We start from the raw sequence: 21,534 nt of genomic DNA, 5'->3' as shown, positions 1-21,534 counted from the left end.
AGACCCTTGTCCAGTAACTCAGTAAGATATTGAAGAGCCATACTCAAATTAGGCTCAGAAATCTCCAAATTCTTTGCTTTACACCAAAATAAAAATCTCTTCCATTTTGCTGCGTAAACTTTCCTTGTACTAGGTCTTCTAGCTTCCATAATCACATTTAAAACTTGTTGAGGAAGTTGAGACCTGCTGTGTTTCAACACAGAATATGCCAGGCTGTCAGATGAAGAGAGTGAAGCTTGACATTGAGCAGATGACCGTCCTGCTGGGATAACAGATGTGGAATCAAAGGTTAAGGCCATGGAGGCTTCTTTACCAGACTCCGTAGTAGAGGGTACCAGTGTTGCCGAGGCCAATCTGGAGCTATCAAAATCATCCTTGGCCTGTCCTGTCTGACTTTTAACAGTACCTTTGGAAGAAGAGGCAGAGGTGGAAAGGTATACAGATGAAGGTTTGTCCAACTGAAAGACAGAGCATCCACTTTCCAAGCTGTGTGATGAAACCCCTTTGTGCAAAACTGTGGCAGCTGGTGGTTTAGTGGAGAAGCGAACAGATCTATGTCTGGAGTTCCCCATGACACTGTCAATTTCTGAAATACATGAAGATCCAGTTTCCACTTGTGGGGATCCATGATTTGTCTGCTTAACACATCTGCTAAGGAGTTCTGTGCTCCTGGCAGAAACCTTGCCTGAAGAGTTAGGTGCAAGCGTGGCAGTCTCCCATAAAATCATTGCATGCCTGCATAGAGGATAAGAATGTGTTCCCCCTTGTTTGTTGAAGTACCACATGACAGTTGTGTTGTCTGTTAGAATCAACACCTGCCCTGGAAGAAGTAACTCCTTGAAAGCCAGCAATGCGAACTGGACTGCGAACACCTCCTTTATGTTGATATGTAGATGCTGTAGTCTGGCAGGCCACTTGTCTTGTATCCACTTTACATTTAGAAGAGCTCCCCAAGCAATGTCTGAGGCATCTGTCGGTAAAATCTGACTCGCCTCTGGCCGGGTCACAGAGAGTCCCTTGTTTAGGTGACATTCCTGAGCCCACCACAAAATACTCTTTGAAGGCAAGGTATTATTTGAATGACAGTGTCTAAATTCTGGCAGTGCTGTGTCCATACATTTTGAGAAACCATTGTAACTTCCTCATATGCAGTTTGGCATTGGGAAGCACCAGAATACAAGATGCCATGAACCCTAATGCTTGAAGGACTGTCTCTGCAGTCAGCACGGACGGATGAGATAGTTGATGGAAGTAAAGTGACAGACTCTTTTGTTTGTCCGGGGTTAAAAAGACCATCTGGGCTGCTGTATTCAGTCTCACACCCAGAAAGCACATGTCGTGAGAGGGTACTAGACTGGACTTTATTTCGTTCACAGAATACCCTAGGCATCTTAGCACTGCTATAAGATATTCCAGATGCTGTAGAAGGTCTTCCTTTTCTTGAGCCAGAATCAGGCAGTCGTCTAAATAAGGATAGATTTGAAGTCCTTGTAGCCTGAAGTAAGCTATCACTGGAGCCAGAACCTTTGTGAATATTCTGGGCAGTAGATAAGCCAAAGGGCAATGCAGAGAACTGATAATGAGAATCTCCAGCTTGAAACCGCAGATACTTCCTGTAACTTAGCCTGATATGCACATGAAGGTAAGCTTCCTTGAGATCTAAAGTTACCATCCAGTGATCTTTGCCCAGCAGGGGTAAAAGCTGTTGTAACGTCAACATCTTGAACTTGGGAATGTCCAGATAAGTGTTGAGGAGAGATAAATCCAAAAGCAGTCTCCACGTGTTCCCCTTCTCTGGTACTAGGAACATGCGAGAATAAAATCCTAGGCCCCTTTCTGACACAGGGACTGGTAGAATGATGTCCAACACCCATCTGTCTTGAGTAATTAAATCCCAATTTCCTTTGAAAAGAGATAGTCGTCCTTCCAAAGGAGCTGCCAGACGAGAATCTACTGGCAGTAGAAAAGGCAGGTCATTGGGTCTGTTTACGAAAGGACTGACCCCTGCCCTCACCAGAAGTCTGAGCAGGTGAACTCCCTGTTCTAGGCCTAAAAGAACCTGGAGCCCTGCCCCTACCACGTCTAGACCTACCCCTAGACTGGGAATCATAAGCAGGATATGTCCACCCCTTAGCAGGCCAATTTCTACTAAACTTCGGTGGCTGTACCTGCAAAAACCTTTAACAGTTTGCATAGACTTAGCTTTGTCCTCCATTTTCTTTAAAACTGCTTCCACAGGTGAACCAAACAACACATCAGACTGTAAAGGAGCATCCAAAATCCTTGTCTTAACATGCTCAGCCAAATTTTGATCCCTCAACCAGGCATGCCTGCGAAGAACAGAACTAGTGGCAGCCACCCTCGAGGAGGCCTGCACAGCATCAAAACCACATTGCAAAGAATGCTTGCCCACTTGTTCAGACACATAAACTAAATCCAGCAAGTCTTTACAATCAATACCTTCCGCCAAAGCATCCACCTTAGATTTCAATTGTGAAAGGAGATAATTTTGATATTTCAGCATGTGAAACTGACAATTCAACGCTCTCATGGCTAGAGTGGAAGAAGTATACACTTTCTTACCCCACCTATCTAACGCCCTTGCCTCTTTGTCAGTGGGAACAGGATTTTTAATCACAGAGGCTTTAACACCTTTAGGCCCCTGAGAAACAGTTTCTGGGTCCGCCCTAGGACTCCTAAACAAATACTTATGAGCTTGGGCACCCTATAGTACCTATCAGGTTTAACAGGAGCAGGAGGCAAAGAATCAGGGTTCAGGGAAGCCTCTGCAAAAACATCTTCCACCACATTCAACACAGGAGGTATAGCTAAGGGCCTATGCTGGGGTAAAAACAAGAATTCCCTAAGCCTCTTCCTGGAATCAGAGTAATCCTGGCCTTCCCATTTAAAGTGCTCCCTCATGGAATGCAGAGTCTCTGAAAATGAAAAATCCTCAGGAGGAGAAGCCGAAGGAGTGGCATCATCCACATCAGAATCAGAATAATGAGGATACTCCTGCAGATCTTCCGCAGAAGATTCAGAAGCCCCGGAACCCTGTTCAAAACTGTCAAACTCTGGTTCCACTCTAGGCCTCTTATCAGGAGGGGCCATAGAACCTCTAATCATAGTAATCAAATCTTCTGCCATTTTAAGCATATGTTTCTTAGGTACAGAACCCGAAGGCTAGGAGAAGCCCCTACTGAAGCTGAAGTTGGCCTACCTCTAAAAGAAGTTTTGGCAACAGAAGGAGAGGCTCTAACTACTTTGGGAAGAGAGGGAAGAATAGTTACCTGAGAAGCCCCCTCAGCCTGGCCTGCCTCCTGAGAGGGTACATCCTGTAACAGTAAAGTTTCTGCCTGAGACTCTATAGAAACTCCTGGCAAAACCTCTGGCTCCACTGAGCCATCTAAAGAACCGGTGTCTGGGACTGCCGGTTCATCAACCCTAGGCTTCGCTGTTTTGTCCTTGCGCTTCTTGGATGAAGCGGGCCGGAGCATCCGGCGGCATTTTATAATTGCAACGCTTCCCAAACACTAATCTGGCACAGTCTAACCTCCTCTTAATAGTGCGTTTGTTAAACTTAGCACAAGAGCGGCAACCAACAACGTCGTGCTCAGGCCCTAAACAAGGTATACATAATGTATGGTAATCCCTATGAGGTATTTGTTTCCCACAAGAAATACAGTTATTCACTTTTTCTGACATCCGGTTAAATACTGAGGCAAGAAAAACCAAAATGTTCCCAACGGGTACTTAGCCAACTCTGATTCGGTCTGAAACTCCGGTTTCGGAAATATTTCAGAACGCCAACCTGCACTCGCAAAACTGCTTCTGCATCGGATCACGCGGCAAAAAAGACTGAGGATATGACGCCGGTCATGCGCATTAGTACCCTGACGTACTGACGTCAGTCTAATGCGCCCTGACCGACGTCAGCCTTATACTCTGGTATTCGGGCCGACTGGATGCGGACTATACCCAATAGTAAGGACTGCAGCAATGGAAGACGAAGAACATCCCAGCGTTTAGCTAAACATCTTGGTGTTACACTTAAACATACACTTCAGACCTTTACTTACTTATGCAGGGACTATTGGGATTTTTTACTTAAACTTAGAATTATAACATTTTCAGGTGAATTTTGCTTTCTTACTATCGATGTAATCAGTCTTTTTAATGTGATTCCTCACAACATAGGGCTTGAATGGGTCCATGGATTTTTAATTGAATCTACTGATTTTTCATCCAGCAAAATTAATTTATTGTTCTACTGATGGAATTGGTATTAAAAATAATTAGATTTTTTTTTTGACAGAAAAAGGGAGTTGCCATGGGGGTCACATGTGCCCCCGTGTTATTGAATATTATTAAGATCCAATGGAAGAAAAAACATTGGTTTTATATACCTGTATTTGGACGATATTTTTATTCTTAGAATAGCTCTACTAGTGATATTCATGAATTTATAACACCTCCTTTATAAAATTTACATTTATATCTGGTATGGATAAGATTAACTACTTAGATGTGGAAACAGCTAAGGATTATAATGGGAAATAATTTATAATAAATATTTACAGAAAACTCACTTATTAAAATTCTTCACATTTTTATACCAGCTGTCATGCATTCCATCAAAACAAACGAATAGTCAAGGGTTAATTTGTATGCCTGGCAAGGATGGTATCTGAAGACGACTTTTTATAAAAGAATGTGACACTTTGATTAGAATGTTTTTGGCCAGGGGATATCCATATAAATTGATCCAAGAGATTTGTAAAGATGTAACACTTAAAATCTCTAATGGGTTTTATCATCCGCTGGTTGGGGTCACAGATGAAGATGATAAAAATACCAGAGTGTTAAATAGTACCCTTTATTTGGACTCCTTTATCATGACAAAAAATTGGAGAGTATTTGCTACTTTTGATAACCGAGAAGATAGGGGATATGCCACGTTTTGTCTTCAGAACAGGTAGAATAAAAAACTTTTTACAGTAGGAAGAAAGGAACCTTCAAATGTGGGATTTGTGCCCAGTGTAAATTCATTCTGGAAAGTGATGTGATCAAAATTACGAAATACTTGATACAGGCTTCCTTTCACTGTACTTGCAATTCAATTGGGTTAGTTTATATAGCCAAATGTCAACAGTTTCTATGTTTTTATGTCGGTAAAACAGAAAGGAAGTTCAAGGAACATATTTATGAACACCATTAGATGTAAGAACACTAATAATTTGTTGTATACACATATTTATAAAACACCCCACTCATAATTTTCTTTTTTATGGTATAAATAGGATAGAAAAGTCCAGAAGGCGGCCTTTGGAGTGAATTGAGTACAGACAGCTAATCTGGCAGACTGGACTGAATGCTTGCAACTACATAGGGCTTAATGAAACTGTTTCTATTACAAGCTTTAAAATTAAGATACTATTCAGTTTGAATTTTACATAAAATACGGTATAATTAGTAGATTTCAAAGGACAATTCTTTATATTTTATATTTAAATTTTATGAGCCTGCTTGAGTAGACATTCTTCACATAAAGTTTTTCATACACTGTTTCTTTAACTGTTTAGAACGTACTGCATAGGGCATTTTTCAAAAGTATTTTGATTGGCTTATGGCTGTTTTAAAAACCTTTGCATTCACTTGATTGTGTATTCTGATGAAGTCTTATGTTATATACAAACACAAGCATTTCATTTTTACTAAACATTTGTTTGTACTCATTTGGGTTTCCTGGTCACTGAGTATGGCGGCTGTACATAGGAATGTTTTTGAATGACTGGTTGGTGTTGGCAGAACTTTTCTTGGTTACTTGTTTATTAGACTTAAAAGCCAAAATTAGCAGCTTTTTGCTTCTCATCTATGGTGCTGCTGGAAGCTGTTAATGTTCTAGTGTGACACTAGAGCTTAATCGTGACAAGGAGAGCTAAATAAAAGCTTGTGAAGCACCTTCTTGACATCAGAAAGGTGCTTAGCTAGCCTGTGTTTTCCCGAATTTACATCCAGGTCATTATGATGTCTTATGAAAACAGCTGGGAGTATCAGGAGAATAAGATACGAGTTTAGCTTGTGTATGCAGATTTGATTTATGTGCAGACGTGTGGGCAGGACAGCCTGACCATCTTAACATTAAGAAGCAGGTTGTACGCAGTCAGTTTGTTATACAGGCTGTTTATCTAGCTGGGAGGAACAAAAGCAGGAAAGTATCCACTTCCATGCCAGGAGTAAGTCCTAGCGGATAACTCCGAAGAGCAGAAGCACTGAAAACACCAAATTTTTATTATTAATTAAACATTAAGGCACTTCCTAATCGATAAGCATATCTTCTAATACTAATGCAGACACACACACACACAAAGATTAGTGACTTCCTAATCGATGAGCTTATGTTCCCACACTAATATGTACATAGTCACTCATACACACACACACACACACACACACACACACACACACACAAACATTAACGATTTCCTATTCGATAAGCTTATATTCCAATAGTAATACACACACACACACACACACACACACACACACACACATTAACAATTTCCTATTCGATAAGCTTATATTCCAATAGTAATACACACACACACACACACACACACACACACACACACACACACACACACGGATATTAGCGACTTCCTGACTGATAAGCTTATGCTCCAAAAATAATGCACACACACACGAATATTCGCGACTTCCTATTCTAAGCTTATGTTCAAATAGTAAAATAAACACACACACACATATATACATTGCACATTTGAATCAATCACTTTGTCGCCATCCCTCTCTCACTCTCACTTAGTGACCTGCGCCACATATTTCATTAGAGTTGCACATTAAAGCGTTTTCTCGTAATGATATTTTCATTGTCTCTCATCTAATGTCTTCTCTCTCATTAGGCACAAGTGGCCATTGTATCTAAAATCAGTAACAAAAGGGATGTTGCTAGTCTAAAAACCCAGGCAGCTGCCCTGTTACACCTATTTTAGTCTGATACAAGGTATCACAACATTTCTGTTTTCCAGGGTCATAAAATGCAAAATCATGGTAAACTTTATGGGAATTGCTATGTTTAACATATACACCTTCAAATCAAAATATCCCTCCATTTTCTTTTTAAAGAGCTAGTCTAGAGTCTAACGGGGTGTTAGTTCTATACAATGTATACCAAACTGAATGCTTATGCTGTATTGTGCACAAAAACACACTACAACTAATACGTCAAGCACACCAGCAGTCTTACCATGTCCTGTAGAAACCACTGCACCCAGCAGTCCTGCAGTGTCCTACAGCCATACAACCACAGTACTCAGCAATCCTGCAACGTCCTTTAGCAATGCAACCACTGTACCCAGCAGTCCTGCAATGTCCTGTAGACATGCAACTACTGTACCCAGCAGTCCTGCAATGCCTTGTAGGTACTGAGACTAGATCCTACACCTTCTTACTGTTGCCACTAGTTGAATAAAAATATAGCCAATGAACTCAAATGATCCCCTAAACAAGCAGACTGTTTACTTTTATTTTTGGTATTCGCATTAAAATTTACTTGGTAAATGCAGCAGATGCTGCAGTAAATGGTAAGTGCAGTGTAGCAGATGTGGGTGCACTGCCATCATATGTATTGTCATATTAGTCTCACCAAAACTGCAGCCAATTTGACATACCTTCTGTGCAGCCCAGTCCATCCAACCACGGGCATTCGAATCAATGTTGATCAAAATTAGCCCCTCCACAGGCTGAGGGTTAGTCAGCTGAAATCAAGAAAGAAATCCATTTATTTTGTGCCGTCATATTCAGTATTCATTTACTATGTACTTCTTCAAATTCAGTATTACTCACACTTTATTGATAAGTCTTGTAGAAATAAGATTTAACCCTAGTATTAAAAAAATCAGCATAATTCTGCTCACATTACAACCACAAAAGAATTGCTAAGGTAACCAGGAAATCTGCAAATTTAAAACAGGATACTCTCTTCGGAAACAAAATATGAAAACATGATTATACAATGTTGAACAGACAAACCAATGCAGATTCTGAAAAGACTAGAACAGCTGTATAAAGTACAGTATATCTGTTAATGGTAACGCTACTTAATGCATGTCTGTGTACATGTAAAAATATCATCTAGCAATATCAGTTGATTCTTTGGCTGGCCTTTGAATGTTTATTTTGCAGATGCTCTGACCTGTACCTGAAGACTCCATGAGAGCGACATCTTAAAATGTCGACTCTCAGTTGTTCGACACGAAAATGTCTAACTCCAACTTTCTCAAACAGCCAAACAGCAATGCCACACAAAAACAAACATATTTAAGTGGGGGCTGTGCTCCACACCCCCCCCTAACTAAATATTCTAACTCTGAGACTGCACAACAGTCAGGGAAAGGGCAGGTACGGATCGGTACGGATCAGTGATTTGGCCATTCAGGAAAGTTTGACTTCGACATTTTTTGTGTCGAACAACTGAAAGTCGACATTTTAAGATGTTGATCTCATGATATAGACCCTGCCTAAGTCTCTTTATGAAGAATTCTGAATACCATCACCTGTGCAAAATGAGATATCAGTTTCTTCCTGATATGAATCCAACAATTGTGCTGAACCTCTGGCAATTTTAACAGTTTTCCCAAAAGACAGCCAAAGCAATATCATTGTGGATTTTAGAAGTAATTTGATAGCTTCATGTAAATTTGCAGACATGCTTAGTTGTGTGAATGCAAGTCATTTACTGTGGATAGCAAGGTTTGAAATTCTCACTGTGCAACAAGAAGAAAACATTAGGTTTTGGAGATGTGCAGGATTATGTAGGTAGCATATTACATCACAATGTGGTGGTACATATGCAAGAAGTTCCCCAAACAAAGGAACACTTGAAAACATCATGCCAAATTCCAAAATGGTGGAAAGCAAATACCTAGCTAAGAACCCATCAAGTAATAGTCTTTCTAAAATTTAACACACAAAAATAGTAAGAACCCATCAAGTAATGGTCCTTTCCTAAATTTAACACAAAAAATGGTAAGAACCCATCAAGTAATAGTCCTTCTAAAATTTAACACACAAAAATAATAAGAACCCATCAAGTAATGGTCCTTTCCTAAATTTAACACAAAAGATGGTAAGAAACCATCAAGTAATAGTCCTTCTAAAATTTAACACACAAAAATAGTAAGAACCCATCAAGTAATGGTCCTTTCCTAAATTTAACACAAAAAATGGTAAGAACCCATCAAGTAATAATCCTTGTAAAATTTAACACACATAAAATGGTAAGAACCCATCAAGTAATAATCCTTGTAAAATTTAACACACAAAAAATGGTAAGAACCCATCAAGTAATAGTCCTTCTAAAATGTAACACAAAAAATGGTAAGAACCCATCAAGTAATAGTCCTAAAATGTAACACTAAAAATGGTAAGAACCCATCAAGTAATAGTCCTTCTAAAATTTAACACACAAAAAATGGTAAGAACCCATCAAGTAATGGTCCTTTCCTAAATTTAACGCACAAAAAATGGTAAGAACCCATCAAGTAATAGTCCTTCTAAAATTTAACACACAAAAGATGGTAAGAATCCATCAAGTCCTTCTAAAATTGAACCCACAAAAGATGGTAAGAACCCATCAAGTAATAGTCCTTCAAAAATTTAACACACAAAAAAATGGTAAAAACCAATCAAGTAACAGTCCTAAAATTTAACACACAAAAAATGGTAAGAACCCATCAAGTAACAGTCCTTCTAAAATTTAACACACAACAAATGGTAAAAACCCATCAAGTAACAGTCCTTCTAAAATTTAACACACAAAAATGGTAAGAACCCATCAAGTAATAGTCCTTCTAAAATTTAACACACAAAAATGGTAAGAACCCATCAAGTAATAGTCCTAAAATCTAACACACAACAAATGGTAAGAACCCATCAAGTAATAGTCCTTCTAAAACTTAACACACAAAAATGGTAAGAACCCATCAAGTAATAGTCCTTCTAAAATTTAACACACAACAAATGGTAAGAGCCCATCAAGTAATAGTCCTTCTAGAATTTAACACACAACAAATAGTAAGAACCCATCAAGTAATAGTCCTTCTAGAATTTAACACACAACAAATGGTAAAAACCCATCAAGTAATAGTCCTTCTAAAATTAAACACACAAAAAATGGTAAAAACCCATCAAGTAATAGTCCTTCTAAAATTTAACAAACAAAATAATGGTAAGAACCCATCAAGTAATAGTCCTTCTAAAATTTAACACACAAAAGATGGTAAGAACCCATCAAGTAATAGTCCTCCTAAAATTTAACACACCAAAGATGGTAAGAAGCCATCAAGTAATAGTCCTTCTAAAATTTAACAAACAAAATAATGGTAAGAACCCAACAAGAAATAGTCCTTCTAAAATTTAACACACAACAAATGGTAAGACCCCATCAAGTAATAGTCCCCATCATGTAATAGCCCTCTTAAATTTTAATACACAACAAATGGTAAGACCCCATCAAGTAAAAGTCCTTCTAAAATTTAACACACAACAAATGGTAAGAACCCAACAAGAAATAGTCCTTCTAAAATTTAACACACAACAAATGGTAAGACCCCATCAAGTAATAGTCCTTCTAAAATTTCACACAAAACAAATGGTAAGACCTCATCAAGTAATAGTCCTTCTAAAATTTAACACACAAAAACTGGTAAGCCCCCATCAAGTAATAGTCCTTCTAAAATTTAACACACAACAAATGGTAATAACCCATCAAGTAACAGTCATTCTAGAATTTAACACACAAATGGTAAGAACCCATCAAGTAATAGTCCTTCTAAAATTTAACACACAAAAGATGGTAAGAACCCATCAAGTAATAGTCCTTATAGAATTTAACACACAACAAATGGTAAGAACCCATCAAGTAATAGTCCTTCTAGAATTTAACACACAACAAATGGTAAGAACCCATCAAGTAATAGTCCTTCTAAAATTTAACACACAAACTACAATTGTGTACCTAACATAAATGTAGATGTTCGAGTGTATTCACTGTTGCAGTCATTACGCTTGGGTTATCCTGCTGACAGGCGACCCGCAGTCGGCCTGAGTTCCAAAGTCTTGGTCCGGTATCGGTTGCCGTCGCCTCTTCCCTGACGTCAGTGCACCAGGGGTATAAAAGTTGCAACTGACGCCATTTTCTTCAGTTTTTCTTGCCCCAGATGTCAGGTGCCCCCCAGATAGGAAGGCTGGAAAGATAAAATTATGTAAAAAAAAAACTGCATATATTACTATAAACATTTCCTTCATCTACAAGCAAATACACCACTTAGGTTGTACAGAGTTGAGATGTACTGAAAAGTCCCAGCAATAAAAAAGGGGGATGGTGGGTGGGTAACCTGGACTGCAACAGTGAATACACTCGAACATCTACATTTATGGTAGGTACACAACTGTACTATGTTCATCGTGTTTCACTGTTGCAGTCATTACACTTGGGTAGAATCCCAAAGCTGAGGTTGGGCGGCTGGGTCTAAATTGGATTTGGAGAGGCTACCAGGCCCTGCAGAACTGCAGTGGCAAAGCCTGCTCTGGATTTAGAGTAGAGAGGTAAGTGATAGTGTGTGGTGAAAGTGTGAACTGAGCTCCAGGTTGCAGCTTCTAAAATGTCTTTGGTTGGTACTCCTCTGAGAAAAGCTGCTGAAGTGGCTGCTGCTCTGGTAGAATGAGGCCTAATGCCCTTAGGCACTGATTTGCGGATGCAGTGGCCTATCCATTTTGAAATTGTCTGCTTTGTAATAGGCTTTCCTTGTGATCCTGCAGCATAGGCTACAAACAGTTGCCCAGTTTGTCTGAAAGCTTTTGTTTTGTCCAAGTAGAATCGTAGCTGTCTGTGTACATCCAAAGAGTGCAGAAGTCTCTCCCCTTTAGTCTGGGGATTTGGGTAGAAAGTAGATAATAGGGGGTTGGGAGCGTGGCCTAATGGTTAAGGTGTTTGCCTTACAAACACAAGGTGCAGTGTTTGAGTCTCACAAGGGATAATTGGCTAGGCTTACAATGGCTCACAAGGGCAGTTAGCCTAGTACTAACCTATGAACCTATGAACCTATAAATTAATGGTTTGGTTCAAGGCCACATTGAAGACCACTTTTGGCATGAATGTTGGGTTTGTCCTAAGAGAGACCCTGTCCTGATGAAAAATGATGAAAAGTTCCACAGCCATTAATGCCTGTAACTCTGAGACTCTTCTTGCTGAAGTTATTGCTAGGAGCAGAGCAGTTTTCCATGATAAGAATTTTAGATCAGCTGTGCTGGCTGGTTCAAAAGGAGTCAGTGTGAGTTTTTCTAAAACAAAATTGACATCCCAAGTTGGTACTGGCGCTCTCCTTGGGGGTCTTATATTTTTTGCCCCTCTGAGGTACTGTCGTAGTAGAGGATGTGAAAAAATAGGAGGCTCCATATTGTAATGAGCTGAAATGGCTGAGGCATGGATTTTAATTGATGAGAAAGATAGGCCTTTGTCCAGCATCTTAATTAGGTATTGTAAAATCTGAGTTATATTAGGGACAAGTGGTTTGAGCCCTTGTGCCTGGTTCCAAGCACAGAATCTCTTCCATTTTTCTGCATATGATTTCCTAGTGCTGGGCCTCCTGGCTTCTAAATGACATCCATAACAGCTTTAGAGAGAGGTGCAGTCTGAGTGGCTACATTATCTGCCATGCTGCCAGATTTAAGGTTCTGATTTGACTGTGCAGAATCTGATTATTTTGTTGCGTCAGAAGATGAGGAATTTGAGGTAGAGGCCAAACTGGGCCTTGAGACAAGCTCTTTAGGATTGGGTACCAGTGCTGGCGTGACCAGTCTGGAGCAATCAGGATCATTTTTGGCCTTTCTTGTGTGACTTTTAGGAGTACCTTGGTAAGGAGAGGCATCGGAGGGAAGGCATAGACTGTCAGGCCTTTCCAGCTGAATGATAGAGCATCCACTTTCCATGCTTGAGAGTGATAAGTTCTTGTGCAGAATTTCTGTATTTAGTAATTGTGAGGGGAGGCAAAAAGATCTATGTCTGGGCGTCCCCATTTCCTAGTTATCATGCTGAACACCTGTGGATTTAGTTTCCATTCGTGAGGATCCATGACATTTCTGCTTAGTTCCTCTGCCAGTGTGTTTTTTGTTCCTGGCAGGAATTGTGCCTGCAGATGTACTTGATAGGTCAGTGCTGTGTTCCACAAAGTCATGGCTTGCGTGCATAGAGGGTAGGAATGTGTGCCCCCTTGCTTGTTTATGTACCACATAACTGTGGTATTGTCCGTCTTTACTAATAGTTGTCCTGGATGTAGTAGGTCCTTGAAAGCTGTCAGGGCATTCTGTACAGCTAGCATCTCTTTTTGTTTGATGTGAAGATGCATTTGTTCCTTGGGCCACGTGCCCTGAATACATTTTCCTGCCATATGTGCCCCCAGGCATAATCCGATGCATCCGTTGTTATTGTCTCCCTGACTGTGGGTAAAGTGAAAGGCTGTCCCTTGTTGTGATGACAGGCCTGGGCCCACCATCGAAACTCCTGTTGTAGGCAGGGTATTAAAGTTATGATCGTCTCCAGGCTGCGACAATGCTGAGTCCAAACACTTTTTAGATGCCATTGTAGTTTCCTCATATGCAGTTTTGCATATGGAATTAGTAGAATGCAGGATGCCATGAAGCCCAGGGCCTGCAGAATTTTTCTTGCAGGGAGCTGGGTCTTTGTTGCCATCATTTGAAAGTAATGAGTCAGTTGCCTTTGCTTGTCTGGTGTGAGATAAGCCATCTGGGCAGTTGTATTTAAGCTTGCACCCAGGAATATTATCTCTTGCGAGGGCACTAGTTTTGATTTATTTTCGTTTACTGCGTACCCTAGGCAAATTAGCAATCTTTTTACAAATGCCAGATGCTTTAGAAGAATGTCCTTGCTCTCTGCTTGAATATGGCAGTCGTCCAAGGAGGGATATATTTGAATTCCTTTTTGTCTGCAAAATGCAATTACTGGTGCCAGGCATTTTGTGAAGACCCTGGGTGCAGTAGATAAGCCAAAGGGCAGTGCAGAGAATTGGTAATGCATTGAGCCTGCTATGAATCTGAGGTATCTTCTGCAAGATTGCCTGACTGGGACATGCAGGTATGCCTCCTTGAGGTCCAAAGTAACTAGCCAAGCCTTCTTGCCTAGCATGGGCAGAAGTTGATGTAGTGTTAACATTTTGAATTTTGGAACATCCAGGAAAGTATTTAGGATTGACAGGACCAGTATTGGTCTCCAGGCTTTGTCCTTTCTGGGTACTAAGAAAAGTCTTGAGTAAAATCCTTGTCCCTGTTCTTGCTGTGGAACTTTTTGAAAAGCTCCCATGTCCATAAGAGCAGCAATCTGTTTTTGTGCCTCTGCCCATTGGTTTTGTGGCAGGTCTGGCATACCTTTTGGTTTTGGAAGTGTGTGGAAGTGGAACCTGTAACCCTAAGAAATAATATTCAGCACCCATTGGTCCTGGGTGATCGTGTGCCAATTTTTTAAGAAAAGTGCTAGCTCCCCCCCTAGAGGTGCTGTCAAAAGGTAAGTGCTTGGCATTTGCAGAGGGAAGTCATTGGGACTGTCTTCCCCTCATTTGGGGGCTGAAGTACCCCATTGTTTAGGTCGGTAGGAGCCTTGGGGCTGAGATCTGCCTCTTGGGTGTCTGTATCTGCCTCTTTGTGGGCTGTCTGACACTGGAAAGGACCAATTTTTTTAAGGCCAGTTTCTGCTAAACCTAGGTGGTTGAACCTGTAAGAAATCTTTCACTGTCTGCATTGACTTTGCTTTATCCTCCATTTTCTTTAACACCTCTTCTGCCTTTACACAAAACAAAGTATCATGCTGTAATGGAGCATCCAATAATTTTACTTTAACATGGTCAGGTAAACTTTGTTCTTTCTACCAAGCATGCCTTCGAATAACAGAGCCTGTAACTGCGGCTCTACAAGAAGCCTCTAATGAATCAAAACCACATTGCAGAGTATGCTTTCCCACTTGTTCAACTGCATGCAATAAATCCTGCATTTCCTTACTGTCAGGACCTTCTGTATTTGAAACTATTTTCTGTTTTAACAATGACATGAGGTACTGCTGGTATTTAAGCATGTGAAACTGACAGTTTAAAGCTCTTACAGCTAAAGTAGCAGAAGTGTAAACTTTTTCTCCATCTGTCCAGAGCTCTGGAATCCCTATCTGAGGGGACAGGATTTTTAGCAGAGGAAGCCTTAACCCCTTTTGGACCCTGAGAAATTGTTTCTGGGTCTGCAGCGGGGTTTTTGTAAAGAAATTTATGAGAGTCAGGGACTTTGTAGTACCTGTCTAGCTTGACTAGTGCAGGGGGTAAAGAATCATGAGACAGACTGGATTAAGAAAAAACATTGTCAACAATATCAAGCACAGGGGGGATAGTCAGGGGCCTGTGCTGAGGCAATAAAAAGAAAGTCTCTGAGCCTTTTCTTGGATTCTAAATAATCCTGGCTCTCCCAATGGAAATGCTCCCTCATGGTGTGCAGGATTTCCCCAAAAGAATAATTCTCAGGCTGAGAGGCTGAAGGTATGGACTCTTCTGCATCAGAGTCCTCATAGGGAGGGAGAGAATATCCCTGATCAGAAGAGGAGTCACAGAAAACAGAAACCTGGTCAGAAGAGGAGTCACAGAAAACAGAAACCTGGTCAGAGGAATCATAGTCAGCGTCTTGCCTAGGCCTTTTGTCAGGAGGGGGATGGGAACCCCTGATTAAAGTAATTAGGTCTTCGGCCATTTTAAGCATCTGTTTCTTTGGCATGGATGACTGTCCCGGAGAATGCTGTACTTGTTTCCTTGTCTTTAATGGTGTTTTTGACTTTGCCTTGGCTGCTGTAGTGGACTTAATTGTAAGCTGTGAAGGTCTGAAAACACTGTCAAAAGCTGATGCCTGCTCAGCGGCTCTAAACCCATCTGAGGATATAGTTTCCATAGGCCCAATACCTTGAGTATCCACAGGCCTAACGTGGCTGTCGGTTACAGCCTGTGACTCTGAGGTAGCAGGTGTCAGGGGCTGCGAAAGTGCTTCACTGAGAACCGGCCACTGGCCTAGAAGAGGCTTTGTCGTCGGTTTTGGACCTTGGATGCCTGTCCTTTTCTTTGTCTTTGCGTTTTTTATATATTCCGGTCGTCGGTTGTTCTGACGACATTATGTAATTAAACCCTCGGCCAAAATAATGTAAAGAAAATCAAACCGACATTTAATAGTAAGTTTATTGAATCTAGCACAAAACCGACAACTAGTGACGTCGTGGTCAGGGCCTAGGCAAAGAATACAGTAAGAGTGAAAGTCCTTATGAGGTATTTGCTTCCCACAAGAAATACAATTATTAACTTTTACTGACATAGGTCTGGAGCAAGAAAAAGTTTTCCCAATGGGGTAGTTAGCTTTATTGAAGACTTCGGTTCTGAAACTCAATTTTGAAAATCTCAGGAGTCGGCCGACTGGCACTTGCAAACTGCTTTTGCTTTGGGCAACACGCGGCAAGAAAGACTGAAGAAAATGGCGTTGGTTGCAACTTTTATACCCCTGGCGCACTGACGTCAGGGAAGTGGCGACTGCAACCGACACCGGACGAAGACTTCGGAACTCGGGCTGACTGCGGGTCGCCTGCCAGCAGGATAACCCAAGTGTAATGACTGCAACAGTGAAACACGATGAACATCAAATAGTAAAAATCCATCAAGTAATAGTCCTCCTAAAATTTAACACACAACTAATGGTAAGAACCCATCAAGTAATAGTTCTTTTAGAATTTAACACATAACAAATGGTAAGAACCCATCAAGTAACAGTCCTCCTAAAATTTAACACACAAAAAATGGTAAGAACCCATCAAGTAATAGTCCTTCTAAAATTTAACACACAACAAATGGTAAGAACCCAACAAGTAATAGTCCTTCTAGAATTTAACACACGACAAATGGTAAGAACCCATCAGGTAACAGTCCTTCTAAAAGTTAACACATAAAAGATGGTAAGAACCCATCAAGTAATAGTCCTTCTAAAATTTAACAAACACAAGATGGCAAGAACCCATCAAGTAATAGTCCTTCTAGAATTTAACACACAACAAATGGTAAGAACCCATCAAGTAATAGCCCTTCCAAAACTTAACACACAACAAATAGTAAGAACCCATCAAGTAATACTCATTCTAGAATTTAACACACAACAAATGGTAAGAACCCATCAAGTAATAGTACTTCTAAAGTTTAACACACAAAAGATGGTAAGAACCCATCAAGTAATAGTCCTTCTAAAATTTAACACACAAAAGATGGTAAGAACCCATCAATTAATAGTCCTTCTAAAATTTAACACAAAACAAATGGTAAGAACTCATCAACTAATAGTCCTTCTAAAATTTAACACACAAAAAATGGTAAGAACCCATCGAGTAATAGTCCTTCTAAAATTTAACACACAAAAAATGGTAAGAACCCATCAAATAATAGTCCTTCTAAAATGTAACACAACAAATGGTAAAAACACATCAAGCATTAATCCTTCTAAAATTTAACACACAACAAATGGTAAGACCCCATCAAGTAATAGTTCTTCTAAAATTTAACACACAACAAATAGTAAGAACCCATCAAGTAACAGTCCTTCTAAAATTTAACACACAATAAATGGTAAGAACCCATGAAGTAATAGTCCTTCTAAAATTTAACACACAACAAAGGGTAAGAACCCATCAAGTAACAGTCCTACTAAACTTTAACACACAACAAATGGTAAGAACCCATCAAGTAATAGTACTTCTAAAATTTAACAGACAACACATGGTAAGAACCCATCAAGTAATAGTCCTTCTAAAATTTAACTCACAACAAATGGTAAGAACCCATAAAGTAATAATCCTTCTAAAATTTACACATAACAAATGGTAAGAACCCATCAAGTAATAGACCTTCTAAAATTTAACACACACAAATGGTAAGAACCCATCAAGTAATAGTCTTTCTAAAATATAACACACAAAAAATGGTAAGAACCCATCAAATAATAGTCCTTCTAAAAATGAACACACAACAAATTGTAAGAACCCATCAAGTAATAGTCCTTCTAAAATTTAACACAGCAAGAACCCATCAAGTAATAGTCCTTCTAAAATTTAACACACAACAAATGGCAAGAACCCATCAAGTAATAGTCCTTCTAAAATTTAACACACAACTAATGGTAAGAACCCATCAAGTAATAGTCCTTATAAAATGTAACACAAAAAATGGTATGAACCCATCAAGTAATAGTCCTTCTAAAATTTAACACACAAAAAAATGTAAGAACCCATCAAGTAATAGTCCTTGTAAAATTTAACAAATAAAAAATGGTAAGAACCCATCAAGTAATAGTCCTTCTAAAATTTAACACAAAACAAATGGTAAGAACCCATCAAGTAATAGTCCTTCTAAAATTTAACACAAAACAAATGGTAAGAACCCATCAAGTAATAGTCCTCCTAAAATTTAACACACAAAAAATGGTAAGAACATCATACACTTATGCAGCAAAACCATAAAGAAAGTGTGCCGCAAAATACAGAATGTGCACTGAGGGAGATAACACTTTTACATATTTAGGTGGGTGAAGGCACAGATCCTGTGCCACTATATCACAAAGCTTTGCTATGCTTAGCTGCCTTCATCTTTAATGTTGCACGACTGACTGAAGCAGATTCTAAAAGTACATAACCATAGAAGTACATAACCACAATCTGTTATACAGACCAAACTCTGAATTCCTTTTCATTGGTACATTAAAGGAATGTTTTATTACAAATTTCTGTAGAAAATTCTGTGCCCACAATTCTGAATTAATACATTTTACTTGCTATATCAGCCACTTCATTACTGGTAAAACATACCTTGTTAAGGTAACAATGTACCAAATTACTGATAAGGATGCATCTTGTGACTGGTAACAATGCACCACATTACTCGTAAAATGATACACATTGCTATTGGTAATGATAAATCTCATTACTTACAAACCTCATTAGTGGTAAAATGATGCTCTTCATTGCTGACAATGAAGTACCTCACTATGAGTAATAATACAACTTGTTACTGATAATGATGCACCTTGTTACTGGCAAAATTATGTACCTCATTACTGATAATGATGAATCTCACTACTGGTAATAATACATCCAGTTACTGATAATGATGCACCTCACTACCATTAATAATATACCTCATTACTAATAATGATGCATCATGCTACTGGTAACAATGTACCTCATTACTGGTAAAATGATGCACCTCATTATTGGTAATGATATAACTCACTACCAGTAATAATATACATCATTACTGAAACGACGCAAACTACTATTGATAACAATGCACCTCATTACGGATAATGATTCCCCTCACTACCAGTAATAATGTACTTCATTACTGATACCCATGAACCTCACTACTGGCGATAATGCACTTTGTTCCTGATAATGATGCACCTCACTACCAGTAACAATGCGCTTCATTATTGACCATGACCAGTAACAATACACCTCACTACTGATAATGATACTTCTAAATACAGGAAATAATGCACCTCATTACTGATAACAATGCACCTGACTATAGATAATAATGCACCTCATTATTGGTAATGATGTACCTCACTACCATTAATAATGCACCTTGCTACAGATACTGAAAATGATTCATCTCACTTCTGGTAATAATGCATCTCATTAGTAATAACGATGTATCGCACTACTGGTAATAATGCACTTCATACTGATAATGATGCATCTCACCTCTGGTAATAATGCACTTCATTACTGATAACAATGCATCTCACTACTGGTTATAATGCACTTCATTACTGATAACGAGGCATCTCACCTCTGGTAATAATGCACTTCATTACTGATAACGATGCATCTCACTACTGGTAATAATGCACTTCAATACTGACAACGATGCATCTCACCACTGATAATAATGCACTTCATTACTGATAATGATTTATCTCAATACTGGTAATAATGCACTTTATTACTGATAACAATGCATCTCACTACTGGTAATAATGCACTTCATTACTGATAACGATGCATCTCACTACTGGTAATAATGCACTTCATTACTGATAATGATTTATCTCATTACTGGTAATAATGCACTTCATTACTGATAATGATTTATCTCACTACTGGTAATAATGCACTTCATTACTGATAACGATGCATCTCACTACTGGTAATAATGCACTTCATTACTGATAACGATGCATCTCACTACTGGTAATAATGCACTTCATTATTGATAATGATGCATCTCACCACTGATAACAATCCACTTCATTACTGATAACAATGCATCTCACTACTGGTCATAATGCACTTCATTACTGATAACGATGCATCTCACTACTGGTAATAATGTATTTAATTACTGATTTCGACGCATCTCACCACTGGTAATTATGCAACTCAGTGCTATTAGTGATACACCTCACTACCGGTAATAATGCACCTCTTTACAGGTAAGAAATGCACCTTGTTACTGATAATGATGCACCTCACTATTGGTAATAATTCACCTCATTACTGATAATGATGCAAGTCACTACCGGAAATAATGCACCTCGTTACTGATAATGATGCACCTCACCACCAGTAATGCACCTCGTTACTGATAATGATGCATCTCACTACCAGTAATGCACCTCATTACTGATAATGATGCACCTCACTATTGGTAATAATTCACCTCATTACTGATAATGATGCAAGTCACTACCGGAAATAATGCACCTCATTACTGATAATGATGCACCTCACCACCGGTAATGCACCTCGTTACTGATAATGATGCACCTCACTACCAGTAATGCACCTCGTTACTGAAAATGATTTATCTCATTACTGGAAATAATGCTCGTAATTACTGATAACGATGCATCTCACCACTGATAATAATGCACTTCATTACTGATAACGATGCATCTCACCACTGATAATAATGCACTTCATTACTGATAACGATGTATCTCACCTCTGATCATAATGCACTTCATTACTGATAACGGTGCATCTCACTGCTGGTAATAATGCATATCATTACTGATAACAATGCATCTCACCACTGATAATAATGCACTTCATTACTGATAACAATGCATCTCACTACTGGTAATAATGTATTTCAGTACTGATAACGATGTATCTCAGCTCTGGTAATAATGCACTTCATTACTGATAATGATGCAGCTCACCTCTGGTCATAATGCACTTCATTACTGATAACAATGCATCTTAACACTGGTAATAATGCATCTCATTACGGATAACGATGCATCTCACTACTGGTAATAATGCACTTCATTACTGATAATGATTTATCTCATTACTGGTAATAATGCACATCATTACTGATAACACATCTCACCACTGGTAATAATGCACTTCATTACTGATAATGATGCATCTCA

At 39.2% G+C, this 21,534-nt stretch overlaps 1 protein-coding gene across 1 annotated transcript in view; it reads right to left on the bottom strand.

The window, feature by feature from the left end:
- Positions 1-21,534, bottom strand: part of NDRG2 (NDRG family member 2) — a 2,287,731-nt gene that overhangs the window by 1,084,453 nt on the left and 1,181,744 nt on the right. Inside the window, exon 7 of the mRNA XM_044058563.1 lies at positions 7,692-7,778. Coding sequence (XP_043914498.1) covers positions 7,692-7,778 — 87 coding nt within the window. The remainder of the gene's footprint in view (positions 1-7,691; positions 7,779-21,534) is intronic.

The sequence above is a fragment of the Protopterus annectens genome, chromosome 16.part0 (genome assembly GCF_019279795.1).
Source record: "Protopterus annectens isolate FY-2018-M chromosome 16.part0, PAN1.0, whole genome shotgun sequence".
Classification (NCBI taxonomy): Eukaryota; Metazoa; Chordata; order Ceratodontiformes; family Protopteridae; genus Protopterus; species Protopterus annectens.
Note: the sequence above shows the minus strand (reverse complement) of the source record. Positions and strands in the feature narration are given on the sequence as shown.